This window comes from Geotrypetes seraphini, chromosome 1 (genome assembly GCF_902459505.1).
Source record: "Geotrypetes seraphini chromosome 1, aGeoSer1.1, whole genome shotgun sequence".
Classification (NCBI taxonomy): Eukaryota; Metazoa; Chordata; class Amphibia; order Gymnophiona; family Dermophiidae; genus Geotrypetes; species Geotrypetes seraphini.
The window spans coordinates 152,426,057-152,448,850 of record NC_047084.1 but is presented as its reverse complement, the minus strand read 5'-3'; the positions used below and the strand labels follow the sequence as shown (position 1 = coordinate 152,448,850).

General features: G+C 38.1%; 1 protein-coding gene across 2 annotated transcripts in view; it reads right to left on the bottom strand.

Moving 5' to 3' along the window:
- Positions 1-519: 519 nt before the first annotated feature.
- The window catches only part of ABCE1 (ATP binding cassette subfamily E member 1), a 150,500-nt gene continuing 128,225 nt past the window's right edge, over positions 520-22,794 (bottom strand). For both annotated transcript variants that reach the window (XM_033940013.1, XM_033940014.1), the window contains exons 15-19: positions 20,160-20,270; positions 19,932-20,074; positions 19,690-19,812; positions 12,631-12,742; positions 520-1,036 (exon numbers count right to left, since the gene is read on the bottom strand). In XM_033940013.1, coding sequence (XP_033795904.1) covers positions 989-1,036; positions 12,631-12,742; positions 19,690-19,812; positions 19,932-20,074; positions 20,160-20,270 — 537 coding nt within the window. In that variant the 3' untranslated portion in view covers positions 520-988. The remainder of the gene's footprint in view (positions 1,037-12,630; positions 12,743-19,689; positions 19,813-19,931; positions 20,075-20,159; positions 20,271-22,794) is intronic.

Sequence of the window (22,794 nt, the reverse complement as noted above, 5' to 3'; positions counted from 1 at the left end):
TACAGGAAAAATTTAACACCTTGGTTGGTTAAAGTGCCGGTTCGGGGGTGGAGGGGAGGACAGACCTGGGACTCCTAGTTGTCACACTTAAAATTTTATTTTTAATATAAGTGAGCAAGGGAAATGGAAATAACATCCTACTATACCAGCAGAAGTTACAAGGAAATCCTACCACCTGCTACTGACTGGCCAGGGGGTTGCACAAGGTTCTTAACTGAAGGTATCACAGCTCAGCAGTTGTCAGTTCCAACTGTTGGCAGGACAGCACAAATTCAAGCATCTGGATTGGTCTGGTGAGAAGATAAGGAAATGTTCATCAACACAATGTCTGTGTGTTCTTAATAAAATGTAATGGTTAGATGTTTTTGCTTAGGTAACATGACAGAATCTTACCTATTCATAGCGCCAGACAGCTGGTAATGACTTTCCCTTACAAGTTGTACATAAATATCCAACTTTGATTTTACATCATGAAAACGCAGTCAGGATACCAGATGATGGACAACAAAAGACAAAAAGTACTCTTTAGACAGAAGTTTATTATCAAAGTCTCATCCAAAGAGGCTTGCACGTGCTTTAAAATAGGGAAAGGTCTAGATCAATAATTTGTTTTTGTAAACCATTCAAACTAAACTGCTGTCAGATACCTAAAATTTAAAAATAAATGGTCAGCATATTCGTACACGAATAAATTACATAGTTGATTTTAAACCCCATAAAAGTTGGAAAGTGTCTCTTGCATTTATGCAGGCAGTATTCTGGATTCAGAACGCTGTATGAGAAAAGAAGATACGGTCACCAAATACAGAAAATGCAGCAATTCTCTTGCTCAGACTACACTGGTGATGGCTACAGGGCTCCGGTGTTAAGACAAAAAAAATGGCATTGTGGGTTCTGGAACAATGATCATCTTCTACATAACCTGATCAACAAGCTCCGTTACAGAGCTCTTCCTTTTTGAGCTGATGAAGTCTTGCACCGATACATTTTAGTCATCCAGGAAGAAATAGTTTCCACTCTTCTTTTGATCCACATCCTGAAAAAGAACAGAACACGAGAAAAGGGAATACGGCTTTATCCACAGTTACTGGTTTTCCTAAGTTGTAGCAACACAATGCCAGGCTTCATGATCGTATACCTATGTTTTTTTTTTAATAGGATATAATTTCTATTCTTAACCTTGGGTTTTTAACCATATGAAGTGCTCAGAAGCATTCCAACTACATGCGAGCCGCTGCTAGTTGTTACTGGGGACCATCGTGACACTTCCCCTTACCCCCACATAAACAGTGAGCATAGCATTTGGCCAGGGCAATGCACTTATCTGCTTAGTTGCAGGTACTACAGAACCCCAGCAGAACTTCTTAGAACTTGTACAGTCAAACCTTGGGTTTACGAGTGCACCGGTTTGCAAGTGTTTTGCAAGACGAGTAAAACATTCTCGCAAATCATGACTTGCAAACCAAGCATTGACTCGATTTGCGAGTCCCCCCGCCCACTAACTGGCATCGCCCCACCCGCCCCAAATGCTGCCCCCCCCCACAAACCGGCATCACCCCCTCTGCCCAAACAAACTGGAAAAAAAAAAAAATTAAAGAATATAATGTATGTGTGTCCAGTCTATTATAGTGCTGCTGATATTAACTTTATGCCCCTCCAAAGGACTCATCAATCCCGATGTGCAGGTGATGAGTTTACCACCAATAAATTCCCAAGATGGTGCTTTATTTATTTAAGTATACATGGAGAAGAAAATCACAAGTGCCTACTGAGAAATTTAGCAGAAGCAGAAATTGGAGGATTGTGGAACCTTTAATGTTATAGTTCACGTAACTCATTGCTCTGCAGTTTAAATCAAGAAAATTCCCAGGTCTTCTTCACCACTTCTATAATTACTGCACAGGAATTGACTGGTATAATGAAGAGTGGAAAATGGTTCTCAATTGTGTCTTTGGCTGGATGCCGACAGCAGAAGAGGACATTCCCTGTTTATGACCTGTGACTGAATTCTAGTAGCCAAATACTGGATCCAAATGATGAACGAGAACACTAATGAAAAATTTATTAAAAAAACAAACAAACAAAAAACCCCAAAACTTTACTAAATAAAAAATGTGAGTTAACCAAATTCTATGAAGTTTATAAAATTTTCATTTACATTCTGGTTCTTCATTTTTTTTTTTTTTTTTTTTTTTTTTTTTTTTATTTATTTATTTATTTATTCTTTTTTTTTCATTATATTTTTATTTTCAAATTTCATAAAAAGTGTACATAATAATAAAATATATTTGATACATGCATGGTATCACTTTTATATCTATCACAATGTATATCTGAATTTGATTTTCCCCTTCACCCTCCCCCCACCCCTTCACCACTTTAATATAATATTTTCAAATTTTATAAAAGTATATAACATATTAGAATACAATTGATAATTATTCAATAATATATTTATATCTAATGCAATATATTCTGGATAAATTTTATTCATTTTCCCTCCCCCCACCCTTCTATTATCCCTTAATCATTTGTTACATTTTGTATCATATATTATAATATATTATATCTAAATTGTTTTCCTTACCCCCCCCTATATGTGTGTCATAAGAAGATCTCTAAAAGAAGAAAGGAAGAAAAAGTATTCTATTATTTAATCATTACAGTATTTTGTCAATGGCCCCCATATTTTTATAAATTTATTATATGTCCCTTTTTGTATTGATATTGTTCTTTCCATTTTAAAAACATGGCATATTGTATTCCACCAAAATGTATAGTTTAGGTTGTTGTAATTTTTCCAATTGTTAGTTATATGTTGAATGGCAACCCCTGTCATAATTAATAAAAGTTTATTATTTTCTGGTGAAATTTGACTTTTTTTTCTCATCATTGTTCCAAATAAAATTGTATCATATGATATTGCAATATGATTTTCCATTAATTTATTAATTTGTGGCCAAATTGAATTCCAAAATATTTTAATATAAGGACAGTAATATAATAAATGATCTAATGTCCCTGGTTCTAGATTACAGTGCCAGCATCTATTAGACTTAGAACTGTCTAGTTTTTGTAAACGAGTAGGGGTCCAAAAAGCTCTATGTAATAAAAAGAACCATGTTTGTCTCATAGATGCTGACACTGTACATCCCATTCTCCAAGACCAAATCAGTGGCCATTGAGATGCATTAATTTGATGTCCAATCTCAATGCTCCAAATGTCTCTTAGACCATTTTTTGGTTTTTTATTCAAATATCCAGATATTAATTTATACCACAATGCGGCTTGATGTCCCAGGAAGTCTGCTTTAAAGCATAAGAACTTTAAACTATATTGATTGTTTAATGATTTCCATTCAGGGAACCCAACCTGAATGGCCTGCTTCAATTGCAACCATTTAAAACTTTGTGTTTTATTAAGACCAAATCTATGTTGCAATTGTGAAAAATCCAGCAGTTTACCTTCTGAAATAATATCATCTAGAGATCTAATTCCTGCAATAATCCAGTTCTTCCAAAGGATTTGGGTTCCGCCTACTTTGATCTTGGAGTTTATCCATATGGATTGATTAGTTGATTTATATATTGGGATGGGTGTTAATTTATCAATAAATCTCAATGTTTTCCAAGTATCCATTATTATTTTATTTTCTCTGTATCTTTTAGGTATATTAATACTTGGTAAATGTACTAAATTTAGGGGAAACATAAGGCGCCATTCCAAATATAACCAATCTGGTGCATTATCTATAAGTTCTGGGAGGATCCAATACATACCCTGACGTAGAATATAGGCTTGATGGTACCTATAGAAATTTGGAAAATTTACCCCTCCCTCCTTAATTGATTTTTGTAAGGTTACTAAAGCTATTCTAGGTGTTTTACCAAGCCAAAGAAATTTTGTTAAAATTCTATTAAGCTTCTTATAAAAGGACCCCTGAAAATAAATAGGTATCATACTCATTTGGTAGCAAACCACAGGCAAGATCATCATTTTAATAGTTTGAACTCTCCCCCACCAAGATATATGTAATGGGTTCCATTGTTCACATAACTCCGTTACTTTTTTTAATACATATTTTTCATTTTCTTTTACCGTATCTTCAATTGTTTTTTTAACTTGAATGCCTAGATATTTAAATCCTTCTTCTTTCCATATGAATGGAAAAATATCAAATAATCCTTTTACACAGTAAACATTCAAGGGTATAATTTCAGATTTATTCCAATTAATTTTATAACCTGAAAATTTGCCAAACTTATCAATTAATTCCAATAAAGAAGATAAGGTAGACTCTGGATTTCTCAAATAAAGCAAAATATCATCAGCATAAGCCGAAATTTTATATTCCATATCTGAATATGGAATTCCTTGTATCTCCCTCGTTTGCTGTATTGCTAACAATAAGGGTTCTAATACAATATCAAATAACAAAGGAGACAAAGGACAACCTTGTCTAACTCCCCTCTGCAATTGAAAACCATCAGATATCTTATTATTAATATTTAATCTTGCAATCGGGAAGCTATACAATGTTTTTACCATTTGTATAAATCCAGAACCTATACCAAACCATTCTAACGCCTGATACATAAAATTCCATTCTACCCTATCAAATGCTTTCTCAGCATCTAATGAAACTGTAAATGCCGGTTCATCCATTTTTTTTGACAAGTTTAGCATGTGAAATAATAGTCTAGAGTTATTGGAGGAATGTCTTTTAGCAACGAAACCCGTTTGATGCATATCTATAATATGTGGGAGAGCTTTGGCTAATCTCAAAGCCAAAATTTTAGCAAAAAGTTTATTATCAACATTTATCAGAGATATAGGCCTGTAGTTCGAAACCAAAGTAGGATCTTTATTTGGCTTAGGTAAAACAATTATTATTGATTCAGCCATAGTACCTTTTATATTACCTTTTATAAGTTGTGTCTGATATAATTTTAATAAATGTGGGGAGAGGATATTTTGAAATGTTTTATAAAATTCTACTGTGTAACCATCACCACCTGGAGCGGATCCAACTTTAAGAGATCTCAATGCTGTTTCTAATTCTTTTAATGATATAGGTTCTTCTAAATTTCGTTTTATATGATCAGGAATCTTAGGTCCATTTATTAAATCTAAAAATTTTTTTCCATCTTTTTGTTTCTCCAAATAAGGTTCGGAGGAATATAGATCCTTATAAAAATTTAAAAATTGTTTTAATATTATATTTGTTTGATTTGTTATTATACCATTATCATCTTTTATTCCATTAATATTAGTTCTCCTTTTTTTTGCCTTAAGATAATTTGCTAATAATTTTCCCGCCTTATTAGAATTTCCATAATACATCGTTTGTTTGGAAAACAAATCTTTTCTTATCATTTTTGAAGTTAATTCATTATATTTACCTTTTACTTTCAAAAGAGTTTGCAAAACTTCATATTCCCATTTGCTTATCAATTTAGCTTCTAATATTTTTATTTCTTTTTCTAATTCTATATGTTGTTTTTTAATTTGTTTCCTAATAAAAGCTGAATATGATATGATATTACCCCTCATAGTTGCTTTAAATGCATCCCATACATTCTCTATAGATGTATCTTCCACTAAATTTATTTGAAAAAATTCATTAATTTGTGTTTTAAAATTTTCCAAAAATTTGTCATCTACAAGCAATGCATTATCAAATCTCCAAAGAGGTCTATTATTTTCTAATTGATCTAATTGTAATTCTATCCATATTCCTGCATGATCCGAAATGATAATAGGATCAATGGAGGCTTTACTCACTTGTTGCACTTTATTTGTTGAAACAAAAATATAATCTATTCTTGAAAATGATTTATGAACCTGTGAACAAAATGAATACTCCTGATCATTAAAATGAAGAATACGCCATATATCTTTCAAATCACATGATCGAACTAAATTATCTAGACCTAAAGATTTAATATTTTTACCTGGTTTTTTATCCAATAATGGATCCATTACAGCATTAAAATCTCCAGCCACCACTAAATTAGAGGCAGCCAGTGGTAATAACATATTTTGTAGCTTTTTGAAAAATTCTGATTGATTCGAATTAGGGGCATATATATTAAATAACGTCAGGGTATCATTTCCCATACCTATATCGATATGTATCCATCTTCCATGTGGATCTGAATTTTTTACCTTTATATTGGCCATACATTTTTTATTTATAAGGATTGCAACCCCTGCTTTTTTACCCACTGCTGGAGCAAAAAAACATTCTTTTATCCATCCACCTGATAATTTCTCTGATTCCTTCATATTAAGATGGGTCTCTTGCAGACAATAAATATCTGCATTTTGTTTTTTTAAATATGTTAATATTTTTTCCCTTTTAATTACGTGATTCAGGCCATTGACATTAATAGAATATATTTTAAAAGACATTATATATTTTAATACTTTTCATTATCTTATTCCTCCTCTCCTCTTTCATATTTAATAACCAAAAAATTTTCTTCATGACACACATATTTAACCCTAATGTATCTCCCTTAATTATTCTAATAAATATTCTTCTTATCCCTCCCTTTCCCACCCAATACATTGGCTGCTTAAGGATACACATTGGAACTATAATCCTAACATTCTCCCCATTCCAGGCAATCAATATTCAATTGTTTAAATAAATTTCCCTTCTATCTATCTATATTGATCTTTTATATTATATTTAATCATTTTCCATAACATTTTATTAATGTATCATTTTCCATTTAACAATATGTTAATTTGTATTTCCTTAGTATTATGATTTCAACATATAATTATTTTAAATTTATATGCAGTGTATTATTTAATAATTTTCATATATTCTGTTCTTTCTTTCATATAATTATTATTGTCTTTTCTTTGTGTTGTTTTCCTCCATTTCTTCAAATATTTCGATATATTGTATTTCCTAATTTTTCATAGAGTCTTCAAAACCTTTTTAATATATTTTGTTAATATATCATAGGTTCTGGTTTAGAAAGAAACTCTTTTAGTTTTTCGGGATCCTCAAAATATAAAGACTTGTCTCCAGATGACACTCTCATTTTCGCTGGATAGTATAGACCATATTTAAATCCTTTTTCTTTGAGTAGAGGTCTCATATCTAGTAGTCTTTTCCTTTTAGTTGCTGTGTTTTTGGCGAAATCTGGTAAAAACCATAATCTTGATCCTTTATAATTTAAGTTTTTATCTTTTTTTGCAGCATTTAGTATCTCTAGTGCTTGTTGGTATCTCAACATTTTGAAAATGATTGGTCTTGGTCTGTTTTTATTTTCTAAATTTTTTATTGGGATTCTATGCGCCCTTTCAATTTCAATTGTTTGTTTCAAGTCTAATTGTAGAATTTTTGGAATTAAATTTTCAAGGAAAAGGATAGTATTTTTTCCCTCTAAATTTTCTTGTATTCCAAAGAGTTTGATGTTCTTTCTTCTTCCTCTATTCTCGTAATCCTCCAGTTGATCTTTTAATTTATTTAATTCCAGGTTGTCGTTTTTACATCTTTTTGATTCACATTCTATAATTTCCATTTTTGATTCTAGTTCAGTTGTTCTTTTGTTGTTAACTTCCATTTGTCTATGTATATTTAAAATTTCTTCTTTCATTTCAGACATATTAGTAATAGTTTCTTTCAGCATTTGTTTGATTTGTTTTAATTCTTCCATGACTTCAGCTTTGCTTAATGTGTCTGATTCTTCGATAGGAAGTGGTATCTTGCTTGGTGTTATTTGTTCTTGTTTCTGTCTTTTTGCAGATGTACCTGTCTCATTTTTGTTTTGTCTGGTACTTGCCATGTTATTGTTCTCTTTTCCTTGGTTATTATTATTTCTTGTATTTAAATCTTTTAGATTTGGTATTCTTAGGTTTTTAATCTCTTTTCTTCCAAGATTTTGTTATCTCTTTGAATTAGAAATTTTTCTTTTTAAGCTCTTTTCTTTTTCCTTTACCAATATTAGTTTGAAAATTCTTTTCTCACTTTCACTTTTTCAATGATGTAGGGGAACTCTTTTTTTTTTTTCTCTCCTCTTACAAGCCCAATCGCAGCTCTGATTAAGGAGAGCAACACTTTTTTAGAGTTATTTTTTCTATTTTGACCAACTTTAAGCAATTTTCTTCTGTTTTTTCTCAGCGTCTCTCAAATTCCTCAATATCTTGCTATTTCAGTTTTTTAAAGTTCCGTTGAACCTTTTTTTCTGTCTCCTCTCTCACAAGCCCAATCGCAGCTTTGTCAGAGGAAATTGATATTCATTTCAGTATTTGTTTTTTATTAGTAAGCTGATATTTATTTGTCTTCAGTGCTTCAGCACCCAATTTCTAAGAGAAAATGCAAGTCCTCCTCTCTCTCAATTTTTTTTTTTAATCCCCTTTTTTATCAAAGAATAATCTTTTTTTTTCCAATATAACTGGTCAGAACACAAATTCCTTTTTTATAATTTTTCCAGTCAATATTGATCTTTCACTTGTACTTCGCGGTTTCAACGCTGCATTCAATTTCAATGAAACCGCCAAAATCACAAATGGTTCTCTGCCTTCCCGTTTCTTGTCTGCACTTATCTCACTTCAACTGCCGCAATTCAGGTTATATTTTTTTTTTTTTTTGGTTATATTTGATCAGATCTCAATCTGGTCTTTCACATTCATCAGCATCAGTACTGCTGCAAAGTCTCTCGAATCAGTTGAAATACAGACAGTTCTCAACTTTCCTGACTTTTAACAGCTTCCTTTTTTTCTGTTTCAGTATATATTTGTTCAGAATATAAACTTTTCTCCTCTTTTTTTCTATTTCGCCAAACTGTTCAATCACATATACCACGCGGTTTCAGCGTTGCATTCAAACTTCAATAAACCGCCAGCACAAACGGTTCTATGTCTTCCCGACTTTCATCAGCACAAATCCCGCTTTAAATATAGCAATTCGGCTTTTTTTTTTCTTTAGTTATATTTTGTCAGAACATATCCATTCTTTACTTTTTCTCAATCTAACATATATCTCATAGTCTCTTAAAATCGCCGACACTGACAGCTCTCTGCTTACCGACTCCCTTCAGCTTTTTTTTTTTTCAGTTTACGTTCGTCTCTCCGTCTCAGCACTGCTTTCAAGTCTCTCCAAACCTCCGAAAACACAGACTACTTTCCCGATTCCCCTCAGCTTCTTTGTTATATCTGATCAGAATATAAACATATACTTCAGCGCTGTATTCAATTCTATGTAACCGTCAGCTCAAACGGCTCTCCGCTTTTCCGTCTCCTGTCTGCACATACCCTTCTTCAAATACCGCAGTTTAGGATTTTGTTTTGTATCTTTTATTCAGCTTTCCGTATATATATTTTTATATTATTATTTTGAAGGAAAAATAATTTTTTCTTTATTTCATTGCCTGGATGGTGAGGAGCTTCAGGATCACACCTCCATCCGTGCTCGCGCTAAGCCACGCCCCCCTTCTGGTTCTTCATTTAAATCCGCTATCTGGACACTCCTTTGGTATGGATCTTTGCCTCTTGTCTGTCACTGTCTGAATGGCTTGGTACACCGTCAAAAGCGCGCCAGACTTTGGTGCGCCGACAATTCCACAGTGACATTTGCATGCAGGATATATGCACGCCGCTGCTTTTAAGCCTTTCCGTTAGTGCTGTGAAGGGGGGGGTGGAATCCCCCACTACATTTACAAGTCCTCGCGCTCCCGTTCCACCTCCACAGCGCTAATGGAAAGGCTTAAAAGTGGCGGGGTGCATATGTCCTGTGCGCAAATGTCGCTGCAGGATTGTCGGCACATCAAAGTCCGGTGCGCTTTTGACGGGTCACCGAACTGCTTTATGATGTTCACCCAAAAGCACAAAATTTAATACTGAATAATTTTTGGTGGTAGCCACTCAGTGTATCATTATAAAAGAAATGCTTCACCAAATTCCTAGCAGAAAGACTTGAGCCTGCCATCCTGGCATAATCTATCTAGAACATGCACTTTTTTAAAATTAAAAGCTTATTAAAAACTAAAGATAAGCAGAAATATTGTTTATGTCAAATTAGCCAAATCAAATGTACAAGCTGGAATATTATGTCACTTGATCAGATTCTCTAACAAATACAGTAAAACCTTGATTTAAGAGCATAATTAATTCTGAAAACATGCTTATAATCCCAAACACTCATATATCAAAGCGATTTCCCCATAAGAAATAATGGAAACTCAGACGATTTGTTCCATAACCCAAAAACTTTAATACAAAATACTATATGTACTTGTATTGCAAAACCTCACTCATTTAGAGTGGTCACTACACTCCCGCATGTCAGAGAGTAGAATCATCGGCTCAGTTGTGATGATGTGATGTGTGTATACTGTATGTACTTATATTGCAAAAGTTAAAATATTGTATATAAAGTTATATTTTATATAAAATATTATATATAAAGTTAAAATATTTTGCTTGTCTAAGGCACCAATCAGGCCTTAGACTTAGTGGGGATGGGCGGACCCGCTATGCCTAATGCCTATTGGTCCAGGCTTCTAGAGCCTGGGCCAATCAGGCCTTAGGCTTCGGAAGGATGGGCCGGGAAGGGGCGGGCCCGCCTCATTTCGACCAGACGGGCCTGCCGGCTGGACGGGCAAGTCCCGTCTGGCCAACAAGGAAAGGTTAGTTTGGTTGGGGGGAGGTTTGAGGGCTGTAAGTGCAGGGGAGGGGAGGTGTGGAGTGGGTGCGTCTTCCGGCAGGAGGGATTGTGCACCCTCCTGCCAGAGATCGGTAATGTCGGGGTGGGAGGGAGATCGGTAATGTCGGGGGGGGGGGGGGGGGGCGGCGGTTGGTTGTGTCGGGGGGTGGGGCATCTTCTGGCAGGAGGGTTTGGGCCGTGTCTAATCTAACCCGATTCTCTAACCAGCGTCTGTAACATGGACGCCGGTTACAGAATCAGGGTTTAGTGTACGCCGATTCTGAATAGGACACCTCTCCCGGGCGTCCTATATAGAATCAGAGCCTCGCCTTCAATATAGGCGGCCTGCCTGGGGAGCATTTTTTTTTTAAACGTGCATCCCGAATGGCTGATTAGACAGCTGTAGGACGCCTACAGCTGCCTAAAATCGGGACGCACTTTGGAGAATCAGGCCCTTTGTCTCTTCAACTTTTAGGCTTTAGAAAAGGTGGTGGTAAAAGGAAGCAGGGGAGACCAAAGGCCTGTTGACTGGATACCATTAAGAATGACAAGGGAATGATCATCAAGACATTGAAAGCAGCCGTGGAAAATAGAGAAGCATGGCGAGGACTGGCCTAAAGAGTGGCCAAGGATCGGACATGACTGAATGGAGACTCTAAAAATACGATTCAGTTAGAGCTTTCTATTCATTTGCTTTCAACTGAGGCATGAGCACAATTTAAATTAAGAATTACAGTTCTCAAGGTTTTATCTGGTTTGACCTGGTTTCTTTACATCTTGGCACGTGGGATCTCTTCACAGAGGAAGGTAGGGGGTGGGTCATTAGTATGGGCAGACTGGATGGGCCGTGGCCCTTTTCTGCCGTCAGTTTCTATGTTTAATCTATGTTGTGTTAGCTACAAACAAGTTAAAAATCCAAGAAACATATTTTTCTTTCTATATCAGATGGCAGCAATTTGGAATGCATTATGACTCTCTAAAACATCTGGTCATCATCAGGACTGCCAAGACACAAAGCCAAGCCTGGGACAAACAATGTTAAAGGCCCCTCCCCCCACTCATAGCACTACACTTCCCCCTCCGTATTCGCAAATTCCATATCTACGGATTCGCTTATTCGCGGTTTTAAACCCAAGAACCCATTTAAATTTTGGGGGCTATTTTTTAAGCCCTGTAAGCCCCTCCTGAAACCTTACCTGGTGGTCTAGCGGGTTTTCGGGGCAGGAGCGATCTTTCCACGCTCCTGCCCCATGCAGATCGCTCATAGGAAATGGCTTGAGAGACTACGGGAGCTTAAGGCAGCCATTTCCTGTGAGCGATCTGCATGGGGCAGGAGCGTAGGAAGATCGCTCCTGCCCCGAAAACCCACTAGACCACTAGGTAAGGCTTAAGGGGGGCTTTCAGGACTTAAATTATCTGGGGGAAGCAGGGGTTAGGGGCAGAACCGGCCTGGATATTATTCGTGGTTTTTTAATATTCGTGGGCCGGCTCTGCCCCTAATCCCCGCGAATACAGAGGGGGAAGTGTATTTATGTGCCACATTTGTGTGTGTATACATCGGCTAATACAGTGCATGTGATGCTAGAAGCTCCTAAACATTTGGATTTAGAAGATTTCAGAAGGGTCAAACCATCTTCCTACAGTAAGAGGAAAGCAGTTCTGCAGAAGACATGCACAGAATTGGACTTGCAAGCGCAAAGGGCTACCGATTATTACTGCACACTCCTTTTATGTATTTAAAATGACTTATATGCCCATACATCTAAAAATCATCACTAACAGCAACATATAATAAAACAAAAAATGAGAATGTCTCTGAGGATAAGAAAAGACTGACCAGCCAAACCACTGCTGTTAAAACTAAGGATTTCTGTAAGCTGATTTGCACAAAAGGGGCTTAGAGGCTGTATAACAATACTAACCTTTCCTAGTTCCAGTTCTTCTAATCAACGCCTGCTCTTACCTTGATTGAATTAAGTTTGTTTATTCTTGGTCTATAGTTGTTTGGATCTCTTCTGAAAGTGATTTCCAGTTGTGACAAAAATTTATTCATACCAGCCAAGAGGGTCTGCGGACTGCAATATAGAAACAGGATACAGAAGTATTCAGTGATGCCGAGAAAATCAGCTATCCACAAATGCAAAATGGATACACTTATCCTGATCTAATGTCACCCAAAAGAGCACTACAGGCACCTGAAAATCTCTCTCACTTCCTTTGCTTTTTTCTGTTGAAGGCCCAGGTCCTTAAGGGAACTGGCCCAGAATCCTACATGGAAAACAAACCATCAGCGAGAAACAAGAAACCCAAGATATATTGAATAGTAATTTTTGTGCAACAGGACTGGTAGTCTTGACCAGTGGATAAAACCCTCATCAGCTGCGAGGGTTGTAGAGAGCCCACTGTTTTGTTTTCATGCTCCATCTCCCATCTCTCTGGGATAAGCTGCGCCCCCCCCCTCAGATTTAATCTCTACAAGTGAGGAGTAGGGAAGCCTGGTCTTGTTCAGCTTGAGTTTAATATTTATCATTTTCATGATTTTTATTATCTGGTCAGAGGATCCCCAGGGCATCTCTGGCTGTGAGAAGATACAGACTCTTAGGGCAGAGGTTTGTAGCCCACAGGCACATGCCTCGCATGATTCTTGTGTGGCCAGTCTACATCAGTTGTTTTCCGAGCTCAAGGTCTATACTCATGGGAGGAATCTTACCCAAGGTTCTGTCTGCAGTGGGCTTGAGCACAGACTGATCTGTTCCCATGGGGCAGAATGCGTGTCCCCCCCCCCCAGTCACATAGCTCTGATGGAGTTCTGAGGATCCAGTTCCATGTCGGGAACTGGGCGGCAGTGCAAACAAGCCTTCTGTTGGACTCCAGGTTTGTCTGAGGCAGAAATCATCTCTCTCCTCTGATCAGAGAGGTTTCCCTATGCTGCTCCAGCACAGAAACATGGCACAGTGAGTAAGACGATTGCAGCATATGGGGAAAATCAAGGTGGGTTGGTCCTTAAGTCATTTTAAAGGTTTTTGAGGTTTTTGAGTGGGAATCAGGTCTCCCACTTCCCTGCATTTTTGTTTAGCTTGCATTTTTTCTCTATAAGCCGTTTTAGGCGCCCGAATAGCTTCACTGGCTCCCCGTACAATTTCATATCCAGTATAAGGTCTTGAAATTGGTTGATCAAGATATATAATAAAATGCCAAGTTATTTCAGTGATATTTTGCAAATATATAGGCCAGGATGTGTATTGAGATCTGAGAACTCCATGTTGTTAGAAGGAAGAAGGGGAAAGATATGTGGATACTTTAAAATCCTCTTTTGGGTCATTCCATGTCAAGTGATCAGATTCTTGGAAAGTGCCCTGCATGACCATCATGGATTTTGATGAAACTTCATATGCAGAGTCCACCATGTCTCAAACGAACTTTGGTAAAGTTTTAGTTTTGCCTGTGGAATATTTGTAGAGATATAGCCATTTGTTTGACCCCATACCACAATGAAATACAGTACGACAATGACTTTCTGACAACTTTGAGACACAATATCTCCCGAGCTGTGTTTCCAAAAAAACTGAAACTTAGCTACCCTGCACAACTTTTTGAGCTCTGTTCATTGCTACCAATAACAATTTTTGCCGAGCACTGATTGAATGCCTGAATTACAGTAAACTTGGCCGAAAAAATTAGTGCTCCAAAAAAAGTCAAAGTTTGACATTACTTAGCTCCCACAATAATTGAGTAATAAATGCGAAATTTGGCGCATGTCTCAGTACAACGTTGTTTTCAAAAGTACAATTTCAACCTCCAAGCTCTTTCCATTAGTTTACAAATTAAGTGTAAAGTTGCTAATTTGTGTAAAAAGGCCAAAAATAGGGTATTTTCAGCCTGCTTTTACAGAAAAATACCTTTCAGAAACTCTTTCAAATCAGTCTCATTAGAAAGAGCATATTTCAAACCCCCTAGAAAAGTGGACTTCATTTTTCAACGCAGGTTAACAATGGCTGAAAAAGGGGGACAAAGTTGGGAGACGTTGCCACGGCAACAACCTCTATTTCAACATAGTTCTGTCATTTTTAAAGTTACAGTTTTGTATTGACGTAGTATTACTACTACTCTATTGCGTTGGTCCATGGTGACATTGTCACTATCAGTTCAAGAGTTTGAACTGGCAACCCCATCGCCATAGGGGTCACGCCCGATAGCTGTGCAATACCAGCCACGGGTTGGCCACTTCGTCCAGGTTCCCAAGCCTCGCATTTGGTTTCTTTGTCAAGGTTCCAAAGTTGGTATCTTTCTGGTTCCAAAGCCAATGATTAGGGTGTCTCATCCTAGGTTCCCAAGCCTAAATTGGGTATCTTATATGGTTCCCAAGCCGAAGTGAAGTCCACTTTGATTTTAACTGCCAGCAATCTTTATAACATTCTGTTAAATTTTTGAGCCACTTTCTTCAATGCAGTTTCTGGAAATTGATATTGGCGGCCGGATGATGTAACTGAAGGGGCACAAAGCATGCAGATGAGGTGTTGCTCTGGAACCCAACAAACGTCTTGCCTTTCTGGCCAATAAAACGAATGAGCTGGACCGTGAGGATGCATAAATTTTATCAATGCATCATTTTGTTCAATTGAGACTTCAACAACGTTGCCTATCCACCATTGATTATCGTAAGTACAGGCAACGTAGCAACCAGGAAAGATTTCGGACACTTTCAAATTTGGAATGGCAGTATCAGAAATTTTGGCAACAAAATTTATTGTGTCATTTGAAACTTTGCTGACACGAACCGAGTTTGAGTAGACTGGTACAAATTGGTGGTGCTCTCTGGTACCGGCTACTGTGCTGCTTTCATGCCATCTTTCTTCTTGAAACTTTTTGCTTTCTTCAATTTCTTCTTTTGGAACATAAATGTATTTAACTCCGTGTATATTTTGGTCACAAAAGTTAAATAGATCCTTTGGCGTCAATATTTGATCCGTTGATGGTCTTTGGAGGCTAGCCCGGGCAGCCAGTCGTTTAGTTGTTCCACCAACTCCATCGCAGGGTGATTTTCCGTGGCTAGTTCCAAAAAAATTCCATTCAGCCTCAATGTTGAAATCATTTCTGTGATTGCATAAATTCACAAAGTTCTTGTAGTTTTTATATTGTGCAGCTGAGCCGTCACTGAAGTAGTATATTTTGGTAATGTTTGTTTGAGTTACCAAAAATTCGATCAACTTTTGAATAAACACATGTACAGATATCGTATCATGTTGCATATGATCAGAAATAATGCAACAGTTTACAACTTGCAATGTGCTCACTTCATTGAGGTAATATGCAACAAAAGGATGTACCGTAGCTTGTGAATTTTCCCAGTGAAAGCCTTGGGCGGCATCCTGTACAACAAATGAGTAATTTTCAGCGAAATCCATCAAAACGATCATTTCCGTTTCTTTTAAGCCTGTCTTCATCTTCAAATATTCACTTTGATGTTTTGAAATGAAATGGTGGCTTGTCAACTTCCAAATCTTGCTTGCAAGTCTTTCAATAAAGTTGTCCATGGTTAGTACGCTTGTTTCTAATGTTTCACGGTCAGCGTGAACCCATTGCTTAAATTCTATTGATTCTTCTGGATCTAAATCCTTGAATATTTCTTCCAGGTATGCTGTTAGTGCTTCTTCACCAGGGCAGTTTTGACATCGTTGTAGCATACAGTCCTTGACATTTAGGTCGCACACAGTTTTTTCCATAAGAACTTTGTAGTTCTCTTTGACATTGGCGCCTTGTAGCATGAGCTTTACATTTTGATGTATCGTGCAGACACACACGGAGTGTGCACCTGATGCACCAACGGTTACACACCACTTTGACCTGAGCTCACATAATTTGGAAAAACCAATTTCAGTTCCGTATTTGTTACAGAACGCCACGTACAGCTCTTTTAAATTACACAACAGCAGCCGCTTTTGCTTTTGTACTTTTAAACCATTGAGGCGGACTGAAATGCAATCTTTTTTGCCAGGACATATTCTGCTGAATTCATCGTCTTCGTAAAAATCTTGAACTCTATTTGCAATTTCTTTTGGAAGGGACTTGCCAATTTTTGCATCAGGTATAGAACAAATGCCTTTCTCTTTCTTTACTTTTTGGGCTGTTCTGACCATGCGCTCTGAAACGCCAAACTTCATTGCTGTTTCCTTTATTGACCAACTTTTTGGGGCCATCGTCAATAATTGAACTTTCATTGACCTGTTGGATATTGCAATTTTCGTTTTCATTTCTTCAATGAGGTCAGTGTAATCTTCACATAACTTGCATTCTACAGACTGACGAGACGGCCCAACTTCTTCAGCTGAAACTCCAGCAGCAGATGTAATCTTCTTGGCTATCACATTCTGCACACGTTCAATTTTTCGTATCACATAGCCGGCTTTATCTCTACTAGCTAACCTTCAAATTTTCAATGGAGAGGTTCCTAAAGCAGTCAAGCTTTGATCAACTGCATCGGAGATGCTGATATCCAAATCGTCTGAAGATGAAGATGCTGCAGTAGCTTCACTCATTGAAACGTATTGGGCTTTGCACCTACTGCAAAGTTTCTGTTTCTGACATGGCTTGATATTTATTTTTGCCACTTTTCTAAAATCATTAGACATGGCAAGATCGACTTTTAACAATCCACTTTGAACAATGTGATTTTTCTTTTCAAATGGATTACAACACGATGTTTGCTTTAATTCGTATTTGTCGAGATACTTTGCTTTGTGGTGGAGGCAGATTTGGTCTTTATCCATCAGTTCAACTTCAGAGCGCCGAGTGATAAGCAATTTTTCATCGGTTGACAAATTATGTAAAAAAATGAGCCCACATTTTTTAGAATAAAATGTGCCGTCATGACACTTTGACAACAATTTTTGCCCAATGGCACAGTCTGACAGAAAAGGATTGTTATTAGTTGATTCATTAGCATCCATTTTAAACTGAATTAATAATAATGTGGATCTGAAAAAGAAAACAAGTTGTAATTTGTGATCTGCATGCAACAAAATTATCACCTCAATTTCTAGTTAGGAATAATCATTAATTAAGAACACTATAATTGTACCCAAAGCTTGAGTAAAAATAAACAGGGAAAAACAGTGTGAAAAGTGACATAATTGTAAGTTGAAACGTAGGCCGTTGCCATGGTGACATCTCCCAACTTTGTCCCCCTTTTTCGGGCATTGTTAACCTGCGTTGAAAAATGAAGCCCACTTTTCTAGGGGGTTTGAAATATGCTCTTTCTAATGAGACTGATTTGAAAGAGTTTCTGAAAGGTATTTTTCTGTAAAAGCAGGCTGAAAATACCCTATTTTTGGCCTTTTTACACAAATTAGCAACTTTACACTTAATTTGTAAACTAATGGAAAGAGCTTGGAGGTTGAAATTGTACTTTTGAAAACAACGTTGTACTGAGACATTATGCGCCAAATTTCGCATTTATTACTCAATTATTGTGGGACCTAAGTAATGTCAAACTTTGACTTTTTTTGGAGCACTAATTTTTTTGGCCAAGTTTACTGCAATTCAGCCATTCACTCAGTGCTCGACAAAAATTATTATTGGTAGCACTGAATAGAGCTCCAAAAGTTGTGCAGGGTAGCTAAGTTTCAGTTTTTTTGGAAACATAGCTCGTGAGATATTGTGTCTCAAAGTTGTCAGAATGTCACTGTCGTACTGTATGTCATTGCAGTATGGGGTCAAACAAATGGCTATATCTCCACGAATATTCCACAGGCGAAACTAAAACTTTACCAAAGTTCGTTTGATACATGTGGGACTTTGTGCATAAAGTTTTATCAAAATCCGTGATGGTCATGCAGGGAGCCCTTGATCACTTGACATGGAATAACCCTTTTTTCAGTGGCTGGCTCTGTTATATGGAATGGATTGCCAGGGATTCTATGTCTGTGTGATACGTTGGGATTTAGAAAGTTGTTAAAAACTCACTTCTTTGTTCAGGCATTTAATTGAAAATTAATATTCTTTGTATTTGGGATTATTTTGCTGTGATTTTTTTATGAATGTGTTTTAATTTTTATTGGTTTTGTATGTTTTAATGATTTTGAATGTTTTATTATAAACCGCCTAGACCAGGGATGTCAAAGTCCCTCCTTGGCCACAATCCAGTTGCGTTTTCAGGATTTTCCCAATGAATATGCATGAGATCTATTAGCATACAATGAAAGCAGTGTATGCCAATAGATCTCATGCATTGGGGAAATCCTGAAAACCCGACTGGATTGCGGCCCTTGAGGAGGGACTCTGACACCCCTGGCCTAGACCATAAGACTGGCTGCATTTTGAGTTGTGGAATGTTTTTACCAGGCTATTTGCGCCTGTGTTAAGAGTATGGTCCAGTTTTGGAAATTGTTAAAAACTTATTTTTTATTCAGGCATTTTTCAATAATTGAGCCTTTAATAGATTGAGGGTTTCTTATTAGGGAGGCATAATACAGTAGTTCTTGTGGGGAAGAGAATGTCAGCAGCAAATTATTATGTTTGTGTGGTAGATGTATGGAGTGTTTTGGTTTGATTGATTTTAATATGTGTGTGTTCCATTTGTGACCTGCCTAGGTTGTAGGCAGAATAGACATTTTTAAAATAAACAGCATCTAAAAAAATATATCTTGAGGACTATACTCTGAATCTACGAATAAGTCTTCACCCAACTGGTCCCCAAATGTAAATACACCATGCGAAAAATCCAACAGATAAGGTTGCACAGAAAAGCCAGTTAGAAATTCTCCATGGGTTTGGTCTCTGATAAGTCTCAGAGCAAAGATCTGTTTTAGTGTTACTTGAATATATTATTTTATCTATTTATATAAAAGACTTATATTATAGTCCACCTAAAAACTAAGTGGATTACAACCATATATAAAATATTAAATAAACATAACTATTAAACACACAAACAAAATTTAAAATCATGCTTGTCTCTCTTACAAAGTCGAAAACTGACCAATGCAATGATTTTTTTGTTTCTAAAGTGAACCACTGAACTTACCTGTTTGCAACTGTGTCCTTAGATGGAACACCATCAAATACAATTACACGATCTGCAAGATAGGTGGCCATAATGAAATCATGTTCCACCACAAATGCTGTTTTCTTAGCATGGAGAATAAAGCTGAGGGATAGAAAAAGAACTACAATTGTAATCAAGACTGAGTATACGTGGTAGAAAGCTTAAGTGAACCAAGAAGTCTCCCCCCCATCTCCATTTAGCATACAGGAAAAAAGGATTACCGTTTGATGACTCTTGCAGCCATTAGACGCTGCTCAGAATCAAGGTACGCTGAGGGCTCATCAATTAAGTAGACATCAGCTGGTTTGCCCAAGCAGAGCGCCAATGCCACACGCTGCAGCTCACCCCCAGATAACGTCTGCACCTGTCAGAGGAAACAGCAAGCTACTCAGCATTCAGCAAGTTATCCAAGTAAAAGTGAGACTTGGTGCCATGTAAGGCATCCATACCTCTTGGTCAATGATGTTTTCGATCTGCATGGGCTTCATCACATCAGTCACAAACTGTGGATGAGTATAAGCATCTCTAATCTTCTCATGCAAGAGCTGACGTACAGAACCCTGTCCAAATAGAAGTCAAGAAAAAAAAGGAGAAATTAGCTTCTTACCTGCTAATTTTTTTTCTGTTAGCCTGTAGACCGGTATAGTCCTTATGACTGGGTTTATACCTCACTGTGACCAGCAGGTGGCGACCAAGGCCAAAACTTGTATATGAGGATAAGCTCCCCTCTACCCCTTCAATCTGCCTAACTGCCAAGCAGAACCTAGGAAATACTAAACTGAGAACAGTAAACATATTCCGAACAGGAGTAAAAAACAACAAACACATGAAAACAACTGTTGGAACATGTATAGAAACTAGAAACTAGGAAAATAAAATGTCCCCACAGCTCACCAGCTAAGCCATTGCCGCTGTTCTTATATCTTCCTGGCTCTAGGAAAATACTAGAACCCGCAGAAAAAAATCAAAATCTGCACGTGAGCAAAAACCCGCAAAACCGCATAAAGACAGACAGGATGGGTAACTATACCGGTCTACAGGCTAACAGAAAGAAAATTAGCAGGTAAGAACCTAATTCCTCCTTCTGTATTGCCTGGTAGACCGGTAAAGTCCTTATGAATGGGATGTACCAAAGCAGTACTCATCAAAGGTGGGACCATTGAAAGGCCAACACCAGAACACGCTCACCGAATACTGCATCCCGATGCGCCTGAACATCCACACAGTAGTGGATGACAAAGGAATATAGAGAAGACCAAACTGCAGCCTTGCAAATATCCACTGGAGGCACTAAAGACGACTCAGCCCAAGAAGCTGCCTGACCCTGAGTGGAATGAGCCTTGAGAAATTCAGGAATAGGTTTTGTCTGAAGAAGGTAAGCGGAAGCGATAGTCTCCTTAATCCAGCGTGCAATGGTAGCTTTGGAATTGCCATCCCCCTTACGAGGACCCACCAGAAGGACAAAGAGATGATCTGATTTCCTAATCTTCTGGGTCCTCTGCACAAAAGAGCGAAGGACCCGACTGACATCCAACTTGTGCAACTGTTTCTGCTCAGAAGAGCCCTCCCGACTAGAGAATGACACGGGGAAAAAATTTGTCCCCATCACCGCACCGTCCCCGCGACCACAATCCCTGTCACCGCCCTGACCCCATGACCACTATCCCCACGACTACTATCCCCGCAGCATCCATACAAGCCTCAGTACTGCAATATTTAGCTTAATCCTTCCTTATAAATCAAAGTTCTGGCTACTGAACTAGAGAACGAGATGTTCAGCTGGCAGGGCTTTGTTTATAAATTTTTATTAACACAACTAATATACTACTTTATCCCAAAGCAAAAAAAATAAAATAAATATAATTTTTTTTCTACCTTTGTTGTCTGGTTTCTGCTTTCCTCATCTTCTCCTCATTCATTTCCTTCCATCCACTGTCTGCCTTCTCTGTCTCTTCCATATGCTCTGTTACTGTACCTCTCCCTTCCATCTCTCCCTCCACCCCCACCCCAATTGGTCTTCCACCGTTCTTCTTCCCTCCGCTCCCCTCATAGTCTGGAATCTTTCTCTTCCCCATTTCCCTTCAGCATCTGTTCCTCTCCACCCCACCTTCCCCAATTCCCTTCAGCGTCTTTCCTCTGCACCCAACCTTCCCTAGTTCCCTTCAGCGTCTCTTCCTCTCTAACCCTACTCCAAAATGTTAGGCAAGGAAGCGCGAAGAGACCACTCCATGTCTCAAAGATAAGCCAAACCCGCACATAAGCCTGAGAGGTGGAATGTCTACATGATCCCAAGCGGGTCGAAATCACCTTATCAGAATACCCCTTCTTACCTAGGCGGTCCCTTTCAAGAGCCAAGCCGTAAGACAGAAGGGACCCGGATCGAACATTGGAATGGGGCCAGAAGGTCGGTTGAGAGAGACAGAGGATCCACTACCAGATGCCTCACCAGGTCTGCGTACCACTGATGCCGGGGCCAATCCGGAGCCACCAGGCCTGGATGGCGAACAATGTATAGAAGAAATCTGCCCACTAATGGCCACAGAGGGAACACATACAGCAGCCCATCCACTAGCTATGGTTGAACCAGAGTATCCAGACCCTTGGCCTTACTGTCCCTGCAACGACTGAAGAAGCGGAGAGTTTTGGAGTTGACACTCGTGGCCATCAGGTCCATGAGGGGCTGACCCCAAGTTGCACTATCAACTGAAACGCCAAGGGACTTAGACACCACTTTCCTGGATTTAGCATGTGACGACTTAGAAAGCCTGAACATTCTGCATTCCTGTGCCTCTGCCCAGACCATGAGCAGAGCCATCTCTTGTACCATCAGAGCGCTCTTGGTGCCCCCCTGACAATTGACATAGGCCACCACCGTGGTATTGTTGGATAGAACTCTGACTGGTTTGCCCATCAAGAAGGAATGGCTCTGGTCTCCAGAACATGGAGGCCTCCTCCATGGACCAGGTGCCCTGAACTGATTGACCCAGACACGGAGCCCCCCCAATCCAGGAGACTGGCTTCTGCGAGCAGCACTGTCCACTGTGATTGATCCAGATTCGCCCCTTGAACCAGATAAGGAGACTG